General features: G+C 41.6%; 1 protein-coding gene across 7 annotated transcripts in view; it reads right to left on the bottom strand.

Annotated features, from left to right (window-relative positions):
* Window positions 1–19,890, bottom strand: part of UNC13B (unc-13 homolog B) — a 231,502-nt gene extending 211,612 nt beyond the window's left edge. For 3 of the 7 annotated variants that reach the window (XM_072841810.1, XM_072841813.1, XM_072841815.1), the window contains exon 1: window positions 19,506–19,890. In XM_072841810.1, the coding sequence (XP_072697911.1) occupies window positions 19,506–19,527 (22 nt within the window). In that variant the 5' untranslated portion in view covers window positions 19,528–19,890. The remainder of the gene's footprint in view (window positions 1–19,505) is intronic. The other 4 variants (XM_072841808.1, XM_072841817.1, XM_072841812.1 and 1 more) reach the window with 2 other exon arrangements.
* Window positions 19,891–26,230: the final 6,340 nt, after the last annotated feature.

Genomic DNA, 26,230 nt, shown 5'->3' with positions numbered 1-26,230 from the left:
TGAAATTCCCTCTACTCCAAGCTCAGGCATTGACATTCTGACCACCCTATCAACTTGTCTTCTGCCCATTCCTTTAGCTATAGCATTAGCTCATTTTTCTCTTTTATCCTCTATACAGATACGCAATTGTATTCAAGCTAATGGCTTTACTACCAAATACCTACAACTCCCAAATATTTATGTCTAACAAGACTTTTTTTTTAATTTTTATTTATTTATGATAGTCACACAGAGAGAGAGAGAGAGGCAGAGACATAGGCAGAGGGAGAAGCAGGCTCCATGCACCCGCAGCCCGACGTGGGATTCGATCCTGGGTCTCCAGGATCGCGCCCTGGGCCAAAGGCAGGTGCTAAACCACTGCGCCACCCAGGGATCCCACAAGACTTCTTAATTAAGGTATAGATCTACATTTTCAGGTACTATTTTCAAGGGTCATCTGCAATGAACCGGATACATTCATCTCAACACATCTTATAGGTTACTGATAGACACCATAAACTCCACTGAACCTAACAACTTTTCTTCTTCTCTGTATTTTCTTCCTCAATTGAGAGATTTAGGACAACTTCCAGCTTTCTGACTTAGATGAATAGATGGCATAGAGCTGGATAAGAACTACTAATACTATTTTTATAGTAAAACAAGTGCTCATTCTAGGCCTGGGATGGCGCTAATCATTTTCACAATCATCTCAGTAACACTTTGCTATATATATTTTCACCATCTCTCGTACTACATCCTAGTCCACGTCACTATCCATCTCTTATCTGGATGCTCCAAGTGGGCTCCTGCTTCCAGTGTTGCTAGCCATGGCTTCCCACCCAAGTTCATTCACCACAAACTTGTCATTAGTAAAATATAAATCAAAGCATTGATCTTGCTTAAAGCTATAGTTAGGTCCAATGCTGTTTAGAATAACATCAAACTCTTTGGTACAAACTAGAGGATCCTGTATGATTTAGTCTCTGCCTACCTATCACTATTCCTTCCAATAACCCCTTCTTTTTCTCCTTCCCCTCAAAATATTTGCTTCCAATTCCCTCTGCTTAAAAAATTTACCTCAGATCTCCGATGACTCCTGCTTATTATTCAAGTCTCAGCTCAAATGCCACCTCCTTAGTGAGACCTTCCTGCATAATCCTATTTCAAATAATTCTTCCACGCAAATCACTCTTGGTCCTTTACCTTACTTTCTTCACTGTACTTATCATTATCTGAAGCTTAATTATTCATTTATTTTATTCCCTTATCTTCTCTTAATAGAATAAAACTCCATTAAAAACAGGAACTTGGGGCAGCCCCGGTGGCGCAGCGGTTTAGCGCCGCCTGCAGCCCGGGGTGTGATCCTGGAGACCCGGGATCGAGTCCCACTTCGGGCTCCCTGCATGGAGCCTGCTTCTCTCTCTGCCTGTGTCTCTGCCTCTCTTTCGTTCTCTCTGAATGAATAAATAAATAAATAAATCTTTAAAAAAAAAAAAAAAACAGGAACTTGACGGATGCCTGGGTGGCTCAGCAGTTGAGTATCTACAGAGCCTTTGGCTCAGGGTGTGATCCTGGGGTCACGGGATCGAGTCTCGCATCAGGCTTCCATTATGGAGCCTACTTCTCCCTCTGCCGGTGTCTCTGCCTCTCTCTCTCTCCCTCCCTCTCCCTCCCCCTCATGAATACATAAATAAAATCTTAAAAAAAAAAAAAAAAGAGAGAGAGAGAGAACAGGAACTTAAGGAGCTCCTGGCTGGCTCAGTCAGTACAGCATGAGACTCTTGATCTCAGGGCATGAGTTCAAGCCCCATGTTGGGCCTAGAGCTTAATGAAAAAACAAGGAAAAAAGAATAGGAACCTAATACTTCTGGAATGGATAGATGAATATTAAAGATGTGGAAATTAAGATTCAATGAGATTACTATATGTAAGGACACACAACTCATAAGTGGTAGAGATGTATATTTACCAACTCAGTTCTAAAACCAAAGCTTTTTAACATCTACCCTATATTATAATAGTAAAAACACACTGACACTGAAAGCTAGAAAGACAGATATGAGAATACGATCAGACAGGTGATGAAATTTAAGATTCCAAAAGCAGAGCATCATTCCAAGGAGTGACATGCTTCATGTGATCATGGGTGCATGTGGATGACTGAAATGAGATGTACATAGATGTTTTTATCTGTATCATTACCCCCTTTTCCTTAGCAAACAGATTTCCTTCACCCTTTTGTACAAGAAAGCCCTACAAATCTGAATCATAATAGACAGAAATCATGTAAGTGACTAGCCTTTGAATAAATCACTTTTATCCCTTTAACCGCATATAAAAGCAATTATCTTCACATTATCCAACTACCAGTCTCTCCTTAGCTTCTAGGCAGATCTTCTTCACTCACTGTCCTCTAGCCTCTTTCTTAAAATCACTCACAATAAAACACTATAAAAATTATTAAAGCAGAGGCACCTGGGTAGCTCAGTCAGTTGGGCTCAGGTTGTGATCTCAGGGTGTGAAATTGATCCCCACATGGGTGGAATTGGCTCCTAATTCTCTCCCTCTGCCCCTCCCCTCTGCGCTTTTGCAGGCTTGTGCACGTGCTCGCTCTCTCTCAAATAATTTTTTTTTAATTAATAAAGCAAACAGTTCAAGAGAAAATTAACAGCCCAGCATCAATCCAAAAGCCTATCTGTTCTCCAATCACAAGTAAGTACTTACTGCACAGAAATATAAGCAACAAAAGCAGCAATAGAAAACAAAACAGGTTTTTCTTGGAAATCTTTATTTCCTAATGACTCAGAATGGCTCTTCCCTATTTATAACATTCTTTTTTAAGACTTTATTTTTTTTAAGATTTTATTTATTTATTCATGAGAGAGAGAGAGAGAGAAAGAGAGAGGCAGAGATACAGGCAGAGAAAGAAGCAGGCTCCTCGGTGTCCATCGAAAGATGAATGGATAAAGAAGATGTGGTCTATGTATACAATGGAATATTACTCAGCCATTAGAAACGACAAATACCCACCATTTGCTTCAACGTGGATGGAACTGGAGGGTATTATGCTGAGTGAAGTAAGTCAATCGGAGAAGGACAAACATTGTATGGTCTCATTCATTTGGGGAATATAAATAATAGTGAAAGGGAATATAAGGGAAGGGAGAAGAAATGTGTGGGAAATATCAGAAAGGGAGACAGAACATAAAGACTCCTAACTCTGGGAAACGAACTAGGGGTGGTGGAAGGGGAGGAGGGTGGGTGGTGGGGGTGAGTGGGTGACGGGCACTGAGGGGGACACTTGACGGGATGAGCACTGGGTGTTATTCTGTATGTTGGTAAACTGAACACCAATAAAAATTATTTTATTAAAAAAATTAAAAATAAATAAATAAATAAAAATTAAAGAAGCAGGCTCCATGCAGGAAGACCGATGTGGGACTTGATCCCAGGTCTCCAGGATCACACCCGCGGCCCGAAGGTGACGCTAAACCGCTGGGCCACCGGGGCTGCCCTATTTATAAGATTCTTTAGGAGAAAAGAGTTTGTATACATACACACTAAAACAAATTTGTTCCAGGCAGCCCCGGTGGCGCAGCCGCAGCCGTTTAGCGCTGCCTGCAGCCTGGGCGTGATCCTGGGGACTCAGGATTGAGTCCTGCGCCGGGCTCCCTGCATGGAGCCTGCTTCTCTCTCTGCCTCTCTCTCTCTCTCTCTCTCTGTGTCTCAATAAATAAATAAAATCTTAAAAAAATTTTTTTTGTTCCTGTTATAATATCTTGACCACATTTTTATCACTCTGGGGTTCACACAAAAAAAGAAGCCCTCATGACTCTTCCTTTGATGCCATGCGCCTCTCTCACATGGTCAGTGGATAGCTGCTTTTGGAGATAACACTTGAGAAGGAATATTATATTTTTATTGAAGAAGATAAATAGAAAAATAGTTTCCTTGCTAAATTGAACGCAAAAACTCTACTATATGCCAACATTTTTATTCCATTTCTCAGTAATCACAAAGAATCTTAACAAAGCAGGAAATGCAAAGCTGGTTATCTTAACTTTCCTCATCTAGAGCAGCTACACCTAAGTATTCCATATAGAAGGAAACAGGACTTATTCTTAAGAGACCTAGAAAACTGACTCTCACTGCTTTTCTGCAACAGTTCAAATCTCATTGAGAAATTTTAATTTACATTTAATCTAAATTACTCCTATGACTTAAGTGCCTTTAATTGCTCCTCCACTTAATCCAGTATACACACTGTGACCAGAATAATAAAATACACTAAGCAATACTTTCATCATGTCAGGCAGACTCAAATTTAACAAACTCATATGCATGACACTGCCTTAGCCACTTGGACAGATATTGTTCTATTTAGTCCTTAGTTTTTTCTTTTGGAAGTAGGCTCCACACTCAACATGTGGCTTGAACTCATGACCCTGAGATCAAGAGTCACATGTTCTACTGACTGAGCCAGCCAGCGTAGCGTCCCTGTTCTATTTAGTCCTTATATTTGAATGGTTTTTAAGGATCTTCTAAAAGATACATATAAGTTTGAGGGAGCAGAGAGGACACAGAAGAAAAGTCAAACAATATTTGACCAGGTAATCAAAATTTATATCACCAATGAGCATGTATTTTCTAATGTTGATACCCTAAGAAGGACAAAACATCAACTACATAGTACTTCAACTCAAGATGCCTAACATCAGACAAACCAAAAATGATGAACGTGCTACTGAAAAAGGAGAGGTGATTATATTTTTTTTATTTTATTTTTATTTTTTTTTAATTTATTTATGATAGTCACACACACCGGGGGGGGGGGGGGGGGAGGTAGAGACACAGGCAGAGGGAGAAGCAGGCTCCATGCACCGGGAGCCCGACGTGGGATTCGATCTCGGGTCTCCAGGATCGCGCCCTGGGCCAAAGGCAGGCGCCAAACCGCTGCGCCACCCAGGGATCCCTATATTTTTTTTTAAATGCCAACGTTACCAAAAAAAAAAAATTGTTTTAAGGCTATGGAAATATTCCATATTGAAGAAGGCTATAGAGACATGACCAGTAAATGGAAAGCCAACTCTTAGTTTGGATCCCATACTGGAAAAGAAAAGTTATAATGGATATTTGACAATTAGGACAGTCGACAAAAAAAATGAATGTAACTGACAGTTTAAAGTATTGTATCATTGGGAAATTTACTATACGATACAACTGCATTATGGTTATGTCAGAGACCATCTTTATTCTTAGGAAATATACTATGAAGTATTTAGAGGATAGAAGTCAATGTCATCTAAAACTTGTTGCCAAGTGATCGTTATTTGTATTATTTTTATTTTTGCAACTTTTTTTTAAAGATTTTATTTATTTATTAGAGACAGAGAGAGAGAGAGAGAGAGGCAGAGACATAGGCAAAGAGAGAAGCAGGCTCCATGCAGGGAGCCCGATGTGGGACTCGATCCGGGGACTCCAGGATCATGCCCTGAGTATAAGGCTCAACTGCTGACCACCCAAGCGTCCCTATTTTCACAACTTTTCTAGCAGTCTGAGATTATTTCTGGATAAAAAGTTTATTTTTTTTAAGATTTTATTTATTTATTCATGAGACACACACACACACAGGCCGAGACACAGACAGAGGGAGAGCAGGCTCCATGCAGGGAGCCCGATGTGGGACTTGATCCTGGGACTCCAGGATCAGTCTTGGGCCAAAGGCAGGCACTAAACTGCTGAGCCACCGAGGGATCCCATAGATAAAAGGTTTTAAAAAAGAATTACTGACATGAAAAAATGGATGTGAAAACTGAGCTAAAAAAGGGGGGGGTAGGGATCCCTGGGTGGCGCAGCGGTTTGGCGCCTGCCTTTGGCCCAGGGCGCGATCCTGGAGACCCAGGATCGAATCCCACATCGGGCTTCCGGTGCATGGAGCCTGCTTCTCCCTCTGCCTGTGTCTCTGCCTCTCTCTCTTTCTCTCTCTGTGACTATCATAAATAAATAAAAATAAAAAAAAAATAAAAAAAAAAGGGGGGGGGGTAGAAAGAGTAGCCAAACAATATGGGGAGGGGGGAGGCAGGGCTAAAATGATACACAATAAAATATGAACAGTAGGAAGCTCCTAGTGGCCAAGATAAACAATTTGTATATCAATAAGATACACAACCCCAACAGACAGAAATATGCTTAAATCTATGACTTCATAATAGTACTGAAAACTATTAATAGCAACTAATTCGTCACTGATAGAGGATGCTAAGGGACCAAATCATTATTTTGAGAATTGATAAATAAAAGGAAAGAACCAAGCATTTATTCTGACTTTCCTGTTAGAACCCACTGAGTAGCTAAATGGTAAATATGAGAAAGTTTCTTGGGGCACCTGAGTGGCTCAGTCAGTTGAGTGCCCAATTCCTGTTTCAGGCTCAGGTCATGAACTCAGAGTAATGGAATCAAGCCCCCAGTTGGGCTCCACACTTAGTGGGAAGTCTGCTTCTCTCTCTCCCCACCCGCACTTTTGCCCCCTCCACCACTCGTGCTCCATATCTCTAAAATAAATAAATAAATCTTTTAAAAAATATGTGGGGAAGTTACTCTTTATTGAAATATTCCAGCTAACAAGTGAAGGAATTATTAAATTAGAATATCACTATTTTGCAGCCCCTAATGAATTGACTAGATATTAAGCATCAACAGGCACCAACATCACCAAAAAAAAAGAGACAACCAGACACTCTGAGCCTTTTAATGAAGAATACATTACCCATGATGTAGCCTTCACAAAAAAAAAGTAAAAGAAAGGAAGAAGGAAAACAGTATGATCAAGCCTCTAAATCTAACATCAACATTATAGGAAATATATATAGTTTAAGACTCCAGAACACTTTAAACTATGCCATAGGGATACAACCAGCAAAATCCAGACAGAGACAAGACAATGATCCAGTTTCTTCAACAAAGAAGTTGCAAAGAACAAAAAGAAAAAAGAGAGAGAGAGAGTAGGAGAAATGGAGATAAAACCTAAAGATTAAGGGATCCCTGTGTGGCTCGGCAGTTTAGCACCTGCCTTTGGCCCAGGGCGTGCTCCTGGAGTCCCGGGATTGAGTCCCGGTATCGAGTTCCGCGTCAGGCTCCCGGCATGGAGCCTGCTTCTCCCTCTGCCTGTGTCTCTGCCTCTCTCTCTCTCTCTCTCTAGGTCTATCATGAATAGATAAATAAAATCTTAAAAAAAAAAAAAAAACTAAAGATTAAAAGAGGCACAAAAGAACTAACAACCAAAAGCAATGTGTAGACCTTATTATGGTCTGATTCAAACACTCAAACTATAAAAAAAAAATTGTATTTATGAACTATAAATTCAAACATTGGATATTTGATAGAATTAAGGAATTTTCTAAAATGGGATATTGGTTTTGTGGGGGTTTTCTAAGTTTTAATTTAATTTTCTAAGTTTTAAATTCTCAACAGTAAGTTTACAAAGCAAACAAAAGGGGCTCCTGGCTAGCTCAGTCAGTTAAGCAACTGACTTTGGCTCAGTCATATCTCCCGGGCCTTGGGATCAAGCCCTATATAGGGCTCCCTGCTCAGTGGGGAGTCTCCTTGTCTGTCTTCCTCTGCCCCTCCCCCTGCTCATGCTCTGTCTCTCTCAAATTTTTTAAATCTTTAAATAAATGAATATTAGAAAAACAGTTACTAGGAGAATAAACTAGTAGATTTTGGAAACTGTTTTATGTTACTAACTACAGCTAAACATAATCATAACCTGTGACCCAGAAATTTTAATCTTGGATACATATACACCATATATATAATCCAACAGAAATATACACAAGGTAGGGCCAAAAGATATAAATGGTAAGATGGGGAAAAAATGTCCAAAGATAAATAAACTGTGGTATACTCATACTATACTCATACTATACATAGCAATTAATAAAATCAATGAACTACAGCTATACATCTAGTGGAAACATCTGACAAGCATGTTAAGCAAAAGCAGCCAGTCCAAAAGAAATACTGTATAATTCCATTTATTAAAAGTTCATTGTCGGGACGCCTGGGTGGCTCAGCGGTTGAGGGGTCTGCCTTTGGCTCAGGGCGTGATCTCAGATTCCCGGGATCAAGTCCCGCATGGAGCTCCTTGCATGGAGCCTGCTTCTCCTCCCTCTGCCTGTGTCTCTGCCTCTCTTTCTTTTCTGTGTCGAGAAGAGAGAGGAGGAGGAGGATGAGGAGGAGGAGGAGGGGAGGGGAGGGGAGGGGAGGGGAGGGGAGGGGAGGGGAGGGGAGAGGAGAGAGAAGTCAAGTCCATTGTCAGGGTCCTGGAATAGAGCCCCAAGTTGGGCTCCCTGCTCAGCAGGGAATCTGCTTCTACATCTTCCTCTCCCTGCCACTCCCTCTGCTTGTGCTCTCTCTCCCTCAAATAAAATATATGTTTTTAAAGTTCATTGTCGGGATGCCTGGGCGGCTCAGCAGTGGAGCGTCTGCCTTTGGCTCAGGGCATGATCCTGGAGTCCCAGGATCGAGTCCCACATCTGGCTCCCTGCTCAGAACCTGCTTCTCTCTCTGCCTGTGTCTCTGCCTCTGTGTCTCTCATAAATAAATAAATAAAATCTTTTTAAAAATAAAAATAAAAAATAAAAGTTCATTGTCAAGCATTTCTTTTTTTTTTTAAGATTTTATTTTGGGGACGCCTGGGTAACATAGCAGTTGAGTGTCTGCCTTTGGCTCAGGGCGTGATTCTGGGTCTGGGGATCGAGTCCCACATTGGGCTCCCTGAAAGGAACCTGCTTCTACCTCTGCCTATGTCTCTGCCTCCTCTCTCTATGTCTCATGAATAAAAAAATAATATCGTTTTTTAAAAAAAGTTCACAAGCAAATTTTATGTTCAATTTTGCTATGAAGCTAAAACTGCTTTTTTTTTTAAGATTTTATTTATTTATTCATGAAAGACACACAGAGAGAAGCATAGACATAGACATACAGACATCCCTCACAGGGAGCCAGATGCAGGACTTGATTCCCAGACCCGGGATCACACCCTGAGCCAAAGGCAGATGCTTAACCGCTGAGCCACCCAGGCGTCCCGCTAAAACTGCTCTTAAAAAATGAAGTGTTAGAGTCAGATAATGTTAGCTTTGGGAAAGTAGAAGGAAGTAATGACTGACAAGAATGTTAAGATGGGCTTCTGAGGTGTTAGTAGTGTTCTACTTATTGACCAAAGTAATGGTCGCATAAGTATGTTCACTTTATGATAATTCAGTGAACCATACACTTAAGATTAGGGTACTTTTCTGTACATATACTATAAATCAATTAAAAAATTCTGCTATACAAAAAAAAAAAATTCTGCTATACAAATAGCAAGTCTTCCCTGACCTTTATTTTTTTTTTAAAGATTTTATTTATTGATTCATGAGAGACACAGAGAGAGGCAGACACAGGCAGAGGGAGAAGCAGACTCCCCAGAGGGAGCCCGATGCGGGACTCGATCCCAGGACCCCAGGATCATGACCTGAGCCAAAGGCAGTTGCTCAACCACTGAGCCACCCAGGTACCCCTTCCCTGACCTTTAATAAAGAAAGTCCATTACGGTGTATAAAACATTACCCAAACTTAAAGAATACTGCTTTGAAAGTTAGAAAAAATACTGCAGTATCTCCCCACTCCCATAAGAACTTATTCTGCTTATCCTAGGTCAGAGTCAATAGTCCGAATTCTGGCTTTATCTAAGAGAAGATTTTTGTTTTGTTTTTTAACTTTCATTTGCATTTTGTGCAGATTTACCCCTGGACCATAAGTTTCTGTTTCTTCAGAGGTATCTTTTTTCTTCTGTGCAACCTCCTCTCTCGCTTTAGGAACAACCTGCTCTTTTCAGTAAGAATCATCTCAATGCAGCAGGGAGAGTTCATGTATGGGTTAACCCAACCATGAGCTCTGTAAGCTCTGCATCTTTGTTTACCAGAGCTTTGTTCACCTGGATGTGCTCAATGACCAGAGAATCTACATTGAAACCCTTAAGTTCAGCATCACTCTGCATTTTTAAGCATGTGCAGTAAAAACTCAGCACTCTTTTTAGGCCACAACCCTGTGTCCAGCCCCACTGTTTGGCCTGAACATATCTACCAACTCCACCTTTCTAGCAATGAAATGACACACATTTCTTCAGTAAAGTGACATTCTTCAGGTACTTGGTGGCTTTTCAGATATGCATACCCTTGATGGCCTGGGCAGTTTCATGTATATTCTTAAAGTGAACATGAATACTTGAACCTCTTGATTTGCATGATTTTGTAGGATTTTCTGAGTCAAGGGAATAGCAAAACATATTCAGAGATCACCTCAGGCTGCTTACAAAAGAAAGATGTTTTAAAACCAATCTAGATTCCTTGGGCTCTTGTCTACTATATAGATATATATCATAATCAGGCAGAGAGAAGGTACTCAACAAATATTTACTAATGATAACAGCCCAAACTTTAAACAAATTCACATAGCAAAGTCTGAAATACATAGCACAAGCAAAATAGGATAAAAACTCAGCTTACTGACCTACAAAGTACAACTTCCAGAAACCCTACTTCTAGAAACTAAGAAATTACAGGATGTACTGCTTTTTAGGAAGAGAACAATTCATAACAATAGCTATCCATGGCAGAGGAAATTGGTCCTTTCCCCATTCACTACTGCCTGGCTCAGACAAGGCACTATCAACTTCCTAACGCCATAGCTAAGTGAAAGGAACCCAACAGCGACTCTGCTTTTAAGGGCAGGGACTACTCCAACCATGATGTAATGGAAATACAGCAGCAAGCAGTTAGCAGAGGCAAGTAACAATTAGGGAAAAAATAAGGTGTGAAAAAAATACTTGACTAACCTGTTCTTATGCCTGAAAATTCTAAAATCATTACTATTCTGGGACACCTGGATGGCTCAATCAGTAGCATGCAAATCAATCTCAGGGTTGTGAGTTCAAGCCTTATGTTTGGTTTAGAGATTACTTAAAAATAGATAAAATCTAAAAAAAAAAAAAAAAAGGAAGGAAGGAAATGAAAACAATTACTACTCCTGCTTCCCACAGTGGTAGTAAACCAAAATATATCTGAGGTCTTCCCAGCCTAGAATTGACCTACAATCAATGTGTCCTGAAAGTCCATCAGAATTCACTTGCTTTTTTTTATTTTTAAGATTTACTTGAGAGAGTGAGCACGAGTGAGCACCAGCGGGAGGGAAGGGAAAAGCAGACTCTCCATTAAGCAAGGAGCCTGACCCGAGGCTGAATCCCAGGACCCTGAGATCATGACCTGAGCCAAAGGCAGATGCTTAACCAACTGAGTAACCCGGGCACCCCCAGAATTCACTTGCTAAGAGTTTCCCTGTAATATTCTTTCAGTTAGTTAGGTAACTAATAGGTGATGATAAATACAAGCTTTTCTAAGGGCAAGTCAACATAAATGAGTTGGTATAGTTCTCATCACTAGTGACAGTGTTCTGTTTTAAAAACACAATGTTCAGGGCAGCCCCGGTGGCACAGCGGTTTGGCCCCGCCTGCAGCCTGGGGTGTGATCCTGGAGACCCAGGATCGAGTCCCACATCGGGCTCCCTGCGTGGAGCCTGCTTCTCCCTCTGCCTGTGTCTCTGCCTCTCTCTCTATGTCTATGAATAAATAAATAAAATCTTTAAAAAAAAAATAAAAAAATGAAAAATAAATAAAAACAATGTTCAACAGGGAAAATAATTTTGCAAGAAAAATTTTGGCAATTATCTTTTTAAGTTTTTAAATTATTTTAGCAAGTGTAACATTAGTTTCAGGTGTACAATATAGTGATTTAGCACTCCCATACATAACCCAGTGCTTATCACAATAAATACAACTCCTTAATCTCATCACCTATTTTACCCATCCCCCACCACCTCCATGCTGGTAACCAACTGTTTTCTATAGTTGAGAGTCTGTTTCTTGGTTTGTCTTTTTTTTTCCCCCTTTGCTTGTATGATTTCTTAAATTCCACATTTGAGCAAAATCATATGTCTTACTCTTATTTTGTTTAGCATAATACTCTCTAGCTGCCTCCATATTGTTGCAAATGCCAAGATTTCATTCTTTTTTATGGCTGAATAATCTTGTGATTGTGTGTGTATGTGTGTGCTTGTGGGTATATACACTACATCTTTATCGATTCATCAATCGATGGACACCTGGGCTGTTTCCATAATTTGACTATTGTAGATAATGCTGCTATGAACATTGGGCACATGCATCAAGATGGAATACAAAAAAGATTTTTTTTTAATTTTTATTTATTTATGATAGTCACACAGAGAGAGAGAGAGAGAGAGAGAGAGAGAGGCAGAGACACAGGCAGAGGGAGAAGCAGGCTCCATGCACCGGGAGCCCGACGTGGGATTCGATCCCGGGACTCCAGGATCACGCCCTGGGCCAAAGGCGGGCGCCAAACCGCTGCGCCACCCAGGGGTCCCCAAAAAAGATTTTTTTTAAGATTTTATTTCTTTATTCATGAGAGAGACAGAGAGAGAGAGAGAGAGAGGCAGAGACATAGGCAGAGGGAGAAGCAGGCTCCACTCGGGGAGCCCGATGTGGGACTCCATCCTGGGTCTCCAGGATCAGGCCCTGGGCCGAAGCCGGCGCTAAACCACTGAGCCACCCGGGCTGCCCAGAATTTTTTTTTTTTTTTTTTTTTTTTAAGAAGAGTAGGGGCACCTGGGTGGCTCAGTCAGTTAAGCATCTGCCTTTGGCTCAAGTCATGATTACCAAGGTCCTGGGATCCAACCCACTTTGCTCCCTCCTCAGTGGGGAGTTTGCTCCTCCCTCTCCCTTTGCCCCTCCCCCCACTTGTGTTCTCTAATAAATAAACAAAAATTTTTTTTAAAAAAGGAGTCCATGGAAATCACAGGTCAAACTTACAAAACCTGAGGTCTTTGGTCTTCTTCATAGGCATAAAATATTACCTACTGGTAAGGATCTGCCTCTATAGGGGATGCTGATCTGAGAGATGCTGAGGCATTTGATTTGCTAATGGATCCAGCTGAGTGTAACTATGCCAGGAAAACAGCAATGAGCAAATCACACACAAATCACAATCTCCAGGCATAACAAAACTATCCACAAGGATGTTCATGGTAGTATTGTTTTAATAGCAAAATGAAAAAAAATATGATTGTCCATCAACATAAAACTGGTTAAATTATGTATGCTTGTAAAATGGAATTCTCTGCAGCTATTAGAAAGAATGATTTAGGGGCACCTGGATGGCTCAGGTCATAATCTCTAAGTCCTGGGATCAAGCTCCACATGGAGCTCCCTGCTCTCTGGAAGTCTGCTTCTCCCTCTCTCTCTCTCTGCCTTTCCCCCCTTAGTGCTCACATGTACACTGTCTCAAAAAATAAATTTAGATTCACAGAAGCTGACAGGAAAACATTAAATGTTTTAACAAGTTGAATATTATATACATCCAGTTGTAAAATGTGTGTATTCATTTGTAATGAAAATTTCTAGGATATGCAAGAAACAGCAATGAGTAGTTACCTCTTAGAGAACAGAAAATAAGGGAGAGGACCAATTTCTACTTTCACTTCACATCCTAAACTGTATGAATTTCCTATCATGCATATATATTACATTTACAATTTAAAAAAACAAAGAATGGTATGCCTGGGTGGCTCAGCAGCTGAGCATCTGCCTTTGGCTCAGGGCATGATCCCCCGGGTCCCAGGATCAAGTCCCACACTGGGTTCCCTGCATGGAGCCTGCTTCTCCCTCTGCCTCTCTCTGTGCATCTCTCATAAATAAAAATATACATAAAAATGTTAAAAAATAATAAAAACAAAGAACAAAAAAGTTAACCATGGTGTTAAGGGAGTGGTAGGACTATGGTGATTTTTATTTTCCTTTCTAAACTTTCCTTCATTTTGCCAGTTTTCTATAACAATATATTGAGTCACCTGACTGATTTGGTCAGAAAAACATGTCACTCTTGATCTCAGGGTCCTGAGTTTGGAGCCCCAAGTTGGGTGTAGAGATTACTATTAAAAATAATAGGGATCCCTGGGTGGCGCAGCGGTTTGGCGCCTGCCTTTGGCCCAGGGCGCAATCCTGGAGACCCGGAATCGAATCCCACGTCGGGCTGCGGGTGCATGGAGCCTGCTTCTCCCTCTGCCTATGTCTCTGCCTCTCTCTCTCTCTGTGTGACTATCATAAATAAATAAAAATTTAAAAAATAATAATAATAATAATAATAGGGGATCCCTGGGTGGCTCAGCGGTTTAGCGCCTGCCTTTGGCCCAGGGCACGATCCTGGAGTGCCAGGATCGAGTCCCACGTCAGGCTCCCTGCCTGGAGCCTGCTTCTCCCTCCTCCTGTGTCTCTGCCTCTCTCTATGTCTATCATAAATAAATAAATCTTTAAAATAAACAAATAAATAAACAAATGAATAAATAAACAAAAAAAGACAGTATATTAGCATATATTGCTTTTTATATCCCCAAGACTACTTTTCGGTTTTGATTTTTTTTTCGGTTTTGATTTTTTTTTTAATTTTTATTTATTTATGATAGTCACAGAGAGAGAGAGAGAGGCAGAGGCACAGGAGGAGGGAGAAGCAGGCTCCACACCAGGAGCCCGATGCGGGACTCGATCTCAGGTCTCCAGGATCGCGCCCTGGGCCAAAGGCAGGCGCTAAACCTCTGCACCACCCAGGGATCCCTCGGTTTTGATTATTTCATAAGTGTAGTCACTTCTGGTTCAAAGGGTATGGAGGGGGGGCGGGGGCAGCCCCGATGGCGCAGCGGTTTAGCGCCACCTTCAGCCCGGGGTGGGGTCCCAGAGACCCGGAATCGAGGCCCACGTTGGGCTCCCGGCGTGGAGCTTGCTTCTCTCTGCCTGCCTCTGCCTCTCTCTCTCTCTCTCTCTCTCTCTCTCTCTCTCTCTGTCTCATGCATAAATAAATAAAATCCTTTAAAAAACAAAGGGTATGGGGGTGAGGAGGATCCATACATAGCTCAAATTGTCAACACTGTGGCAATTAAGAAATACAGAAAGGGGTGACTGGGTGGCCAGCCAACTGGTGGCTCAGTTGGTTAAGCATCTGCTTCGGCTCATGTCATGATCTCAGGGTCCTAGTATTGAGCCCCATAGCAGGCTCCCTGCTCAGCAGGGGGTCTGCTTTTCCCTCTCCCCCTGCTTCCCACCCCCGCCAACTCATGCCCTCTAATAAAGAAAATCTTAAAAAGAAAAAAAAAAAAAAATAGGGGAAAGACTCAATTCTCAAAATGCTTATAACTTGCTCGGAAAAACTAGTCAAAAATATCAAGACACGGGCAGCCCGGTGGCTCAGCGATTTAGCTCGGCCTTCAGCCCAGGGCCTGATCCTAGAGACCCGGGATCGAGTCCCACGTCGGGCTCCCTGCCCGGAGCCTTTTCTCCCTCTCCCTGTGTCTCTGCCTCTCTCTCTATGTGTGTCTCTATGAGTAAATAAATAAAATCTTAAAAAAAAAAAAAATACCAAGACACTAAAAGTTAAAGAAAATCCCTGATTTAGTTTAGTGGAGTTGCTATGTGGTATTGGCCCCTATGAAAGTAAAAAGATATCAGTATTATGAGGAAAGTTGTGCCAAATTTTTAAAGAAAGACTAAGTGAATTCTATGAAAGGGTGGTTTCTTAAAATTCATCAAGTCTAACCTCCCACTCAATGCTGACATCTCTTTTAGAACATCCTTACCACTCATTCAGTTTCTGCTTAAAATGTCCTAAAACAGGACACCTGGGTGGCTCAGCAGTTGAACTTCTGCCTTCCGCCCAGGGCATGATCCTGGAGTTCCAGGATGGAGTCCCACCTCAGGCTCCCTACATGGAGGCTGCTTCTCTCTCTGCCTCTCTCTCTCTGCCTCTCTCTCTCTCTATCACTCTGTCTCTCATGGAAAAAAATAAAAAACAAAATCTTAAAAAAAAAGTCCTAAAAAAAAAAAAGAAAGAAACCCTAAGTAGTCCATTTCATTTGTTAAGAACAACTAATTTAATGTTCTTCCTTACAATAAACTACAATATAGTTTCTTATAATTTTCATTCAATAGTCAACTTGTCCCATTCATTAGGAATGAAGTTTTGTGTTTAAGTAATCTCAACACTCAACGTGGGACTCAAACTCACAACCCCAAGATCAAGAGTAACTGACCAACTGAGCCAGCCAGGAACTCCTAAAATGTTTTTTTTTTAAATAATAATAATAATAATAATAATAATAATAATATTTTCATCTATTACAATCCTACACCTCTTTTTTTTTTTTTTTAAGATTTTATTTATTTATTCATGAGAGACACAGAGAGAAGGCAGAGACATAGGCAGAGGGAGAAGCAGGCTCCATGCAGAAAGCCAGATGTGGGACTTGATCCCACAATACTCCATCCTGGAACTCCAAGATCACACCCTGAGCCAAAGGCAGATGCTCAACCGCTGAGCCAGAGGCATCCTCATTCTCCCCCTCTGAGAAGAGGCATCCCAATTCTCCCCCTCTTAAATCACCTCATAACTAAACCTCTGGGGACACCTGGGTGGCTCAGCAGTTGAGCGTCTGCCTTGAACTCAGGCCATAATCCTGGAATTCCAGAATCGAGTCCCGCATCCGGCTCCAGAGCCTGCTTCTCTTCCCCCTCTACCCATGTCTCTGCCTTCTCTCTGTCTCTCTCATTAATAAAAAAATAAAATCTTTAAAAAAAAAAAAAAAACTAAACCTCTAAATTACTCAAATGTTTTCTACATTTCTAATGATTATCCTCTAAAGAAATTCTACTTTCTCACTGTGCCTCTTAAAACCAAATACCCCAAAAGAACACAAAATTCCAGATCTGATCTAACCACTGTCATCATCTTTTTTGTCTGGGTCACCACAAACAGTACAAGACAAGTTGCCAGGCAGTACACAATTCATTGCCAAATTTTAGTGGTACTATTCAAACCATAAGTAATTTATATTTAAAGGAGTTTAGAGTTTAAGACTGTGTAGGGGAAAAAGATCACTGAGGACAGAACTTAGGAACTTTTCAACCAAAAAAAAGTAGACTGTATGCTAGGAAAAGAATATATTTAAAAAAAAAAAAAAAAAAAAGAATATATTTTTGACAAGCATAAAATTCAAAAAAGAATATTTCAGGGAGTACCAATGCAGAATACTGGTACAGAGGCAGTAACGAGCAGAGTTAGTGCTAGAGCTAAATATCTGTATAAAGATAGGCAAGAATATAGGGCCAAAAATGAGGGCTAGAATCAGACTATTGAAAGCACTTAACCTGTAGGCAATAAGGCATGATTAAAGGGTTAAATCAAGAAACTGACTTCTTGAGATGTTTGGGGATAATTAAATACCAGTTTGCCAGTTTCTACATCAGTTTCTACTACTGTTTGAACTCTGACTACAGGGAAAAAGTTTCTAATTCAATTCTACTCCAAGATGAACTGAAACTGAGTTATATAGTATTCTTACACAAGCTTCTCTCATAACATGAACATTCCTAACTCCAAAATATAATGCAGGAATATCATTTTAGAAAGACTTATTTTGATCCATTTCTGTTAAGTTTTCCCAAAATGGATACTTTGCCATTTTATATGAATACTTCTCTGCAAGGTACCTGCTAGTTTCAGTAATTAATCATCTTCAGAATCTCCACTCAAGGGCAGGCAGCCAGGGTGGCTCAGCGGTGTAGCGCTGCCTTCAGCCCAGGGAGTGATCCTGGAGTCCCAGGATCGAGTCCCACGTCAGGCTCCCTGCATGGAGCCTGCTTCTCCCTCTACCTGTGTCTCTGCATCTCTTTCTCTCTCTCGTGAATGAATAAAATCTTTAAAAAAAAAAAAAAAAAAAAGAATCTCCACTCAAAAGACAATGACCTACTGGTCTCCAATCCCCCAGGTTCAAAAGAGAGATTCAACTAATATAACATAAAAAGTGAAAGAGGTTAGCTAAATAACAGAATTTGTAGACAATGAAAGTTGCCCAATATTAGAACAAGTGAAAACAGCAGCAGCTCCTTCTCTGAAATTATTTAAATGCAATTAATAGGAATTTCTGGCTTAATAGTGTTCCTGTCTAATAAAGAGTCTTCCATGAGGACTAGCACCATAATACAGTATAGCAGTAGAGATTTAAACTATCCAAGGGACATTGCAAAACCCAACCTCTCCCAAATCCTGCTACTCAACAGCAGGGATCTAAAGGAATAAATAGATTCCCAGCTGCTAAGAGAAAATGTCTTACTAAAAGCAAAGCAAAATTCTCATTAATGAAAAATCAACCATGAAGAAAAAAAATTGTCTCGTAATCCCTAGAAATAGCCAAATCCATTTTGGGTTAATGGAGATTTAACAAAACAGTGGAGGACAACAGTGCAAAACAGTTACCTTTGCCAGCAGCTGGGGGAAACACCCATCAGAGAGATCACAAATAACAATGCTGCTAATCCACAGAGCCAAAAGAAACATGAACTCTATCCAGTAAAGGGTACCAGGAAAAGGCTAAGGAAAGATAAATTCTCTCCCTCACCATCAAGCCACCTTATCCCATCTTGTTGAACACTGATATGATAGGCTGTAACTTGAATTTTCCAAGATCAAGTTCAATGGGTAATCCAGACCCTGCTTTTTCTGATCAGATAATCTCTAAAATCACAGTCCTCACATGCATTTATTCAAAGCCAGTACTGAGCTTCTCTGTCAGGCACCAAGAATACAAAAACTAGTAAGAAACAGTCTCTACCCTCACAGAGCTTAATGCATACACCTTGCCTCATCTTAAACCCCAAAGCTCTTCCCTTAAAATATCTTCTTAGGTGGGTCAACTGTCCTCAGTGAAAAAGCAATAAAGGCCTTTTACCTACTGTAATAGAAGCTAAAAAATAAATACACGTATAGGTTATACGACTTATGTTCTCCAAAAGGAGAGAAGACAACACACTTTTCCAAGTCGAATATTAGAATAATCTTAGCCTAGACTACAGAGAAGCCGGGAACCAGACAAGCAACAGAGGGTGCAAGCGAAGAAATACACTGGAAGAAGGGATGTGACAGCTGTACCACGTCGCGTTCAAATATCGATAAAAAGAACCTTCTACTAATCCGCCTGCAGTTTCACGGTGCAAGGAAAAGGAAGAAAAGAAAGGGAGACTGCCCGCTGTTGACACCCAACTATTCGCGGTCTCCTGGCTAGTGTACTCTCACTAGAGAAGAGCCCCGGTCACTGGTTAATAGGATCTGGGCCTGCCGGCCAACAACTCTGTCACATGGCCACCGAAATGGAGAGAGGTTAACAGTCCCTCACAGGAGAGTGAGGGAAAACAAGGCAGAGTGAAAAAGAACCTCCTTAAACGTTTATAAATGAGTTAACACAATCGCCCACCGAGGCGCAGAGGAGAAGTGAAGTTTGGAAAAGGTGGTAACCCGACGCCCACTGGATGCGTGTGGGGACCCCTCGGCGACCCCTGCCCCCCCCCCGCCCCACGTCCACACACTCACCGCGTACACAGAGCAGCGACATGGCCGAGGCACTCGCGAGCCTCCGTCGCACCCCGCCGCGCCGCCGCACCCGGCGGCTCCCTCTTTCCTCTCAGCAGGTGCCGCGGCTGCTCCCGCTCTCGGCCGCACAGGTCTGAAGGCTCCTCATGGTCCCCGTGGCAGGCAGCGTCCCGCCGCTCCCTCGGACCCGCTTCAATCCTCACCGTCTGACCGTGCTCCCAATAGCGGCGAGTACGGGCGGACAGGCAGAAGACTGGGCGCGGCACAGCGGCGCCATCGCTGGGAGGCAGGAGCTACCGGGACTACCCCCCTCCTCTCGCTGCACCGGGATCCCGGCGAGCGCCTGGAAGGAGCCAACCCGTGGCGCCCCGCCTTCTAGCCAATCAACTCACGCCCAGTCCGCCGACCCCGCCTCCTAAAGCACGTAAGAGGCGGGGTTTCCTTCCCCTTTCCTTACGTGCAAGAATGAAGGCAGCTCCGCCCACTAATAGGTCTTGGAACGGCGAGGGCGGACTTGCCCTCACCAGTGTGAGGAGGTAACTAAAGTCTTCTGCTCCTCCCACCCAAGAAGATTCTTTTCATTGAAGAATTTCCGTCGGACTTCCTTAGTCTATCCCTTACAGCTAACCGAGATCCTACCTGTAATAATTTAACAAGATTGTACCACAAGGCAAGCATGTTTTACTCAGCAATTACAGCACAACAAAGGAAAATAACTGAGTGAGCATGAAGTAAAGTGTTTGGAGACTATAGTTCTCATCTAGACCCTTTTTTCTTAAGATATTGTTTATTTATTTATTTATGAGAAACAGAGAGAGAGAGGCAGAGACACAGGCAGAGGGAGAAGCAGGATCCATGCAGGGAGCCCGACGTGGGACTTGATCCTGAGACTCCAGGATCACGCCCTGGGCTGAAAGCGGCGCTAAACCGCTGAGCCACCTGAGCTGCCCCTAGGCCTTTTTTTTCCTTGCATGCCATTGTATCTCCAATTACTATAATAGTACTTGGTATGTAAAAATCAGTCCGTTCCTATTTACTGAATGAAGGAGAGAGGGAACACAGGTCTTTTAAGCTAGGACTTCTGGTAAGATGACAAATGCACATGCGAGGAACTAAAAAAGACCAGAGCAGAAACCCGGAAGATACATAGTGTATTGTACAGATGCAACATCTCTTCCAAGACACAATTCTACTTTAATTGGCTTGGGGTAAAGCTCAGGAATCTGTTTTGAAAGCTCCCCAGGTGATTCTAATGTGATGCCAGGGCTGAGCACCATTGGAGGAGATGCTTTCGAAGGCCTCATTAGCCCACCTCAGGTTTCAGCATTTGCAAACTCTTGGCCTCATGGGATTCTACCTGCCAGACTGGGAGGGTCAGTCAATCTAACAGGGCCTTTGCTCTCCAAAAGCAAACCTAGCTATCATATGATTTCTTTCACTGGAATAGTTGCAATGAGAGAGTGACACTCCAAATGCAATAGCAAGCAATAGCAAATGCAATGAAAAAGAAAACTTGATCATTCCAGGTTCATCCAAATTTGGAGCAATACCCTGAGGAAGATTTTGACTAGGACAATTCAGCCAGCTTAGTCAATAGAGATGTTGACCTTAAAAAATGAGCGTTCTCTGGGCTGCTGGAGGTTGTGCTGCCTAGCTGTCCTTTATAAAATTGAGAAAAGCATGAACTTTGAAGCAAATCAGATCCATCTTGTGTATTGAATTATGTAATAAATTACTCCAAAATTTTGTGGCTTTTTAAAAAAAGATTTATTTATTCATGAGAGACAGAGAGGCAAAGACACAGGCAGAGGGAGAAGGAGGTTCCCTGTGGGGAGCCTGATAAAATTCTGTGGCTTAAAACATTTATTATCTCACTGTTTCTGTGGGTCAGGAATCTGAGTATGGCTTGATTGTATCCTCTGGCTCAGGGCTTTTTTTTTTTTTTTTTTTTTTTTTAAGATTTTATTTATTTATTCATGAGAGACACGGAGAGAGAGGCAGAGACATAGGCAGAGGGAAAAGCAGGCTCCCTGTGAGGAGCCTGATGGGGCACTGGATCCCAGGACCCCAGAATCATGGCTTGAGCCAAAGACAGATACTCAACCACTGAGCCACGCAGTTGTCCCAGGTTCAGGGTTTTATATAGACTGCTATCAAAGTGCCAGTTTGACTGTAGAAGGATTCACTTCCAAGTTCACTCATGTGATTGTTGGCAGGACTCAATTCCTCCTAGGCTTTTGGACTGAAAGCCTCAGTTCCTTATTAGCTATTGGCTTGTCTCAATTCCTTGTCATTGGGAATTGACATGCAACATGGCTGGTTGCTTCATCAAAGCATGCAAGCTGAGAAGGCAATAATGTCTATTAGCAAAATGGAAGTCACAATCTTTTTAACCTAATCACAGAAGTGACATCCCCTCATTTTTGTTGTATTCTATGCATCAGAAGCAAGTCACATTCAAGGGATGGGGATTACACAAGGACATGAATACCACCAGAGCTGCTTCATTGGGGCAGCCATCATTGGCCGGCCATCCTAGAAATCTGCCTGCCATATCTGGATTTGAGTTCTAGCTCTGATACTTTGACCTTGGGCAAGCTACATGGCCTCAGTTTCCCAAAGAATAATAATAGAAACTACTTCATAAGATGATTTTGAGGTTTAAATGAGGAACTGCCTTTAAATTATCTAGAACATAGAAAAATGCCCAATACATGTTTGTTGTTACTTAGGTTGTGGATATGAAGGGAGGAATGTGGCCTGGGAGATACAGGGAAGGTAAGCAGAGCAAGAGTCACTGTCTAAAGGCTGTGATGGGGATCCCTGGGTGGTGCAGCGGTTTAGCGCCTGCCTTTCGCCCAGGGCGCGATCCTGGAGACCCAAGATCGAATCCCACATCAGGCTCCCGGTGCATGGAGCCTGCTTCTCCCTCTGCCTATGTCTCTGCCTCTCTCTCTCTCTCTCTCTCTGTGACTATCATAAATAAGTAAAAATTAAAATTAAATAAAAATAAAAAAAATAAAGGCTGTGATGTAGGGGCGCCATCTGCCAGTTAAGCATCTGCCTTCAGCTCAGGTCATGATCCCAGGGTCCTGGGATTGAGCTCCAGGTCAGGCTCTCTGCTCAGTAGGGAGCCTGCTTCTCCCTCTGCCTGCTTGTACATAGACCTGCTCTCTCTCCCTGTCAAATAAACAAATAAAATCATTTTTTAAAAAATAAACAAAAATAAAAGTTGTGATGTAAGCTCTGAAGCATCCCAGTTTCCTAGTCAAAAGTTCAGAGGAAAAAGGCAGTGATGTCTTCTGCCCTCTAGGCACTTGACCAGCACAAGTTCTACTCATCAGCAAGATAAGTGTATCTTCAGAAGCAATTCAAACAGACATAGAAAACCAATCTTCCAGGATGCCTGGGTGGCTCAGTGGTTGAGCATCTGCCTTCAGCTCAGGGCATGATCCTGGAGTCTCGGGATTGAGTCCCACATTAGGCTCCCTGCATGGAGCCTGCTTCTCCCTCTGCCTGTGTCTTTGCCTCTCTATCGGTGTCTCTCATGAATAAATAAATAAAATATTTTTAAAAAATAAATCTTCCATGTCTCACAGTCTTCATTAGTTTTTCCAGTAGAGTACTTGAAAGTTCTTTAGTATTTGAATGGAATTCATACTTAAGATTTAGCTGTCAGGTAGCTGAGAGCTAGGACTCTGAAATCAGGAAATGAAAAGGAAGGTGGGAGGGATCAAGGAAAGAATGTAATGAAGAGAACCCAAGAATCTCAAGAGGTTAAGAACAAAATACCCAGGTTTGGCTCTATTGCTGCCTTTTTGGGAGCCCTTAGGCAGAAGAGAAGGAGACCAGATAAGAACCCTGATGCAGGAGAACTCTCTATCAACTTTATGACTATCTGTAAGCCATGATCCAAGGCCATTGAAAGTTTTCTCTTCCAGCAAGTTCCTTATCTCTTGGGAAATGTCTCCTAATGCCTCCAAAGAGAAATCTAATATAAATAACTAAATTAACAAATATTTACTAAATATCTTCTAGGTCAGTCTTAATGAGAGGATACAAAAGTAAACAAATTACTATCTGTAAATAGTTTACAAATGATAGGAAAGATCTGTGAAAGAAAGAGAAACTAAACGAGGACAGTGAATATGGAACTGAGGAGGAAGAAAAAGGACAATCTCTTTAATACTTTTCAATGTTAAGGAACTAATGTGATAGAACTTGGCACAAAATGACCAGTAATATAATAGAGAATAAAAATTTCCTTTCTTTAGCAAACCACTAGAGGGAGAGAGAGAGTTTTAAAGTCAGCTTTACTAAAAGGATGATGCTACAGTTTACTTTGGGGAGAAAGATGTTTCCTTTTGGACACATACATTAAGTTTGAGACTGTCAGGTATATTCTTGCATATAGAACCATTAGGCAGATAATGTGGACTTGAACCCTAAGAAGGCAGTCCAAGCTAGAGACAGAGACTTCAATAAATTTATTGAGCATTGGGATCCCTGGGTGGTGCAGTGGTTTAGCGCCTGCCTTTGGCCCAGGGCGTGATCCTGGAGACCCGGGATCAAATCCCACGTCGGGCTCCCGGTGCATGGAGCCTGCTTCTCCCTCTGCCTATGTCTCTGCCTCTCTGTGTGTGTGTGTGACTATCATAAATAAGTAAAAAATTAAAAAAAAAATTTATTGAGCATCTACCAAGTACTATACATGGTGCTACAAAGAAGAATAAGACAGTCCTTCAAAGAAAGCACAGTCTGGAGATAAACAGCCTGTGAAAAGTGCTAATGATCATGATTAAGAGGAAGAAGTGGGATGTTTGTATATAAACCTGGAGGTTTCAGATTGTTTATACTTAGTAAGTTTAGGGGCATGGTTAACTTAGCAAATACATAATCTTCATAAGGGAAGGGATGTGTGTTTCTCATTATTGGAAAAAAGTATCCAAGACTTGCAAACAAACAAATTACTGGGTGTTCTTGCAGTTTTAGTACTGAGCAGAGACCAGCAAACTTCTATAAAGGACCATTCAGTAAATACTCAGGTTTTAGGCCAAAAAAAGCAAAATTGAGGCTATTGTATAGGTATTCGTAAACAAGAGAGAAAACAAATTTCCACAAAATTTTAATTAGTACTATTCAAAATAAACCAATAATTATTAAATACAAGTTTTGGTACAATAGGTTTACTAATGAGAGGGATAAAATTCCTTTGGGGAGTATGCATTTTGCTTAGTTGGGTTCCAGCATTATCAGAATCAATTGCAAATGTTCAACTATTAATGTTGATCTGTAATGAGATTTTATGTATCTCATCTGTCTTTTCACACAGATAACTACTGTCAAATACTGCTGTCAGTCCACAAGCATGTGATTCAACTGAGCATATTCATTGCTTGGAAAGCATTTGTAGAATTCTGTTAGCTTCTCCTCTGGATATTTGCTCAATTTTTTAAATTAAGTTTTTATTTATTTTTAAAGTAATCACGGGTGCCTAGGTGGCTCAGTCAGTTAAGCATCTGCCTTCGGCTCAGGTCATGGCCCAGGAATCCTGGGACTAGGGCCTGCGTTAGGATCCCTGCTTAGCAGGTAGCCTGCTTCTCCCTCTCCCTCTCTGTCTGCTTGTGCCCACTCTGCACGTGCACTCTTTCTCTATCAAATACATAAGTAAAAAATCTTTAAAAACATAAAATAAGGGGATCCCTGGGTAGCTCAGTGGTTCACCGCCTGCCTTCGGCCTGGGGCGTGATCCTGGAGTCCCAGGACCGAGTCCCACATCAGGCTCCCTACATGGAGCCTGCTTCTCCCTCTGCCTGTGTCTCTGCCTCTCTCTGTGTGTCTCTCATGAATAAATAAATAAAGTCTTTAAAAATAATAATAATAATAAAATAAAATAAGGGCACCTGGGTAGCTCAGTCTGTTGGACATCTGCCTTCGGTTCAGGTCATGATCCCAGGGTCCAGGGATTGAGCCCCCTCTCAGGTTCTCTACTCAGCGGAGAGCCTGCTTCTCCTTCTCCCTCTGCTATTCCCTCTGCTCATGCTCTCTGGCACACTTTCTCTCTCTTAAATAAAGTCTTTTAAAAATTAAAATAAATAAAATAATCTCTATGCCCAACATGGGGCTCAAACTCACAACTCTGAGATCAGGAGTCATGGTATACCAGCCAGGCCCCCCCTGCCCAGTTTTTGCTCAAAAACTCATAATAAAACATTACCAATGCTAAGCCATCAAATTGCTGTGTGGTGGGGCAAATCAAGATATTCAGCTTCTATTTCTGACAAAACAAAAAAAACAAAACAAAATAAAACCCAAAGAACTGATGATGGTTGTGTTTACGAGATTGAATGAAGTCAACTATTGACACTAGGACTTTATTTTTTTAAAAAAAAGCTTTTATTTATTTATTCATGAGAGACAGAGAGAGGCAGAGACATAGGCAGAGGGAGAAGCAGGCTCCCAAACATATGACTGAGAGAGAGGGGCAGAGGGATAGAGTCTTCAAGCAGACTCCCCACTGAGCATGGAGCCTGATGTGGCTGGATCTCACCACTCATGAGATCATCACCTGTCATGATAAGTTGAGTCAACCAACTGAGTTAACTAGGCACCCCGTGAATAACGATACACTTTAAATATATTACATTTTCATAAGACTTGTAAATTTGTTGAACTAAGCCCTTTTTCTGCTCCACATATATTTTTGCCACCATCAGTTGTGAAAC

Source organism: Canis lupus, chromosome 10, assembly GCF_048164855.1.
Source record: "Canis lupus baileyi chromosome 10, mCanLup2.hap1, whole genome shotgun sequence".
Lineage (NCBI taxonomy): Eukaryota > Metazoa > Chordata > Mammalia > Carnivora > Canidae > Canis > Canis lupus.
This window is presented reverse-complemented; position numbering and strand designations above follow the sequence as displayed.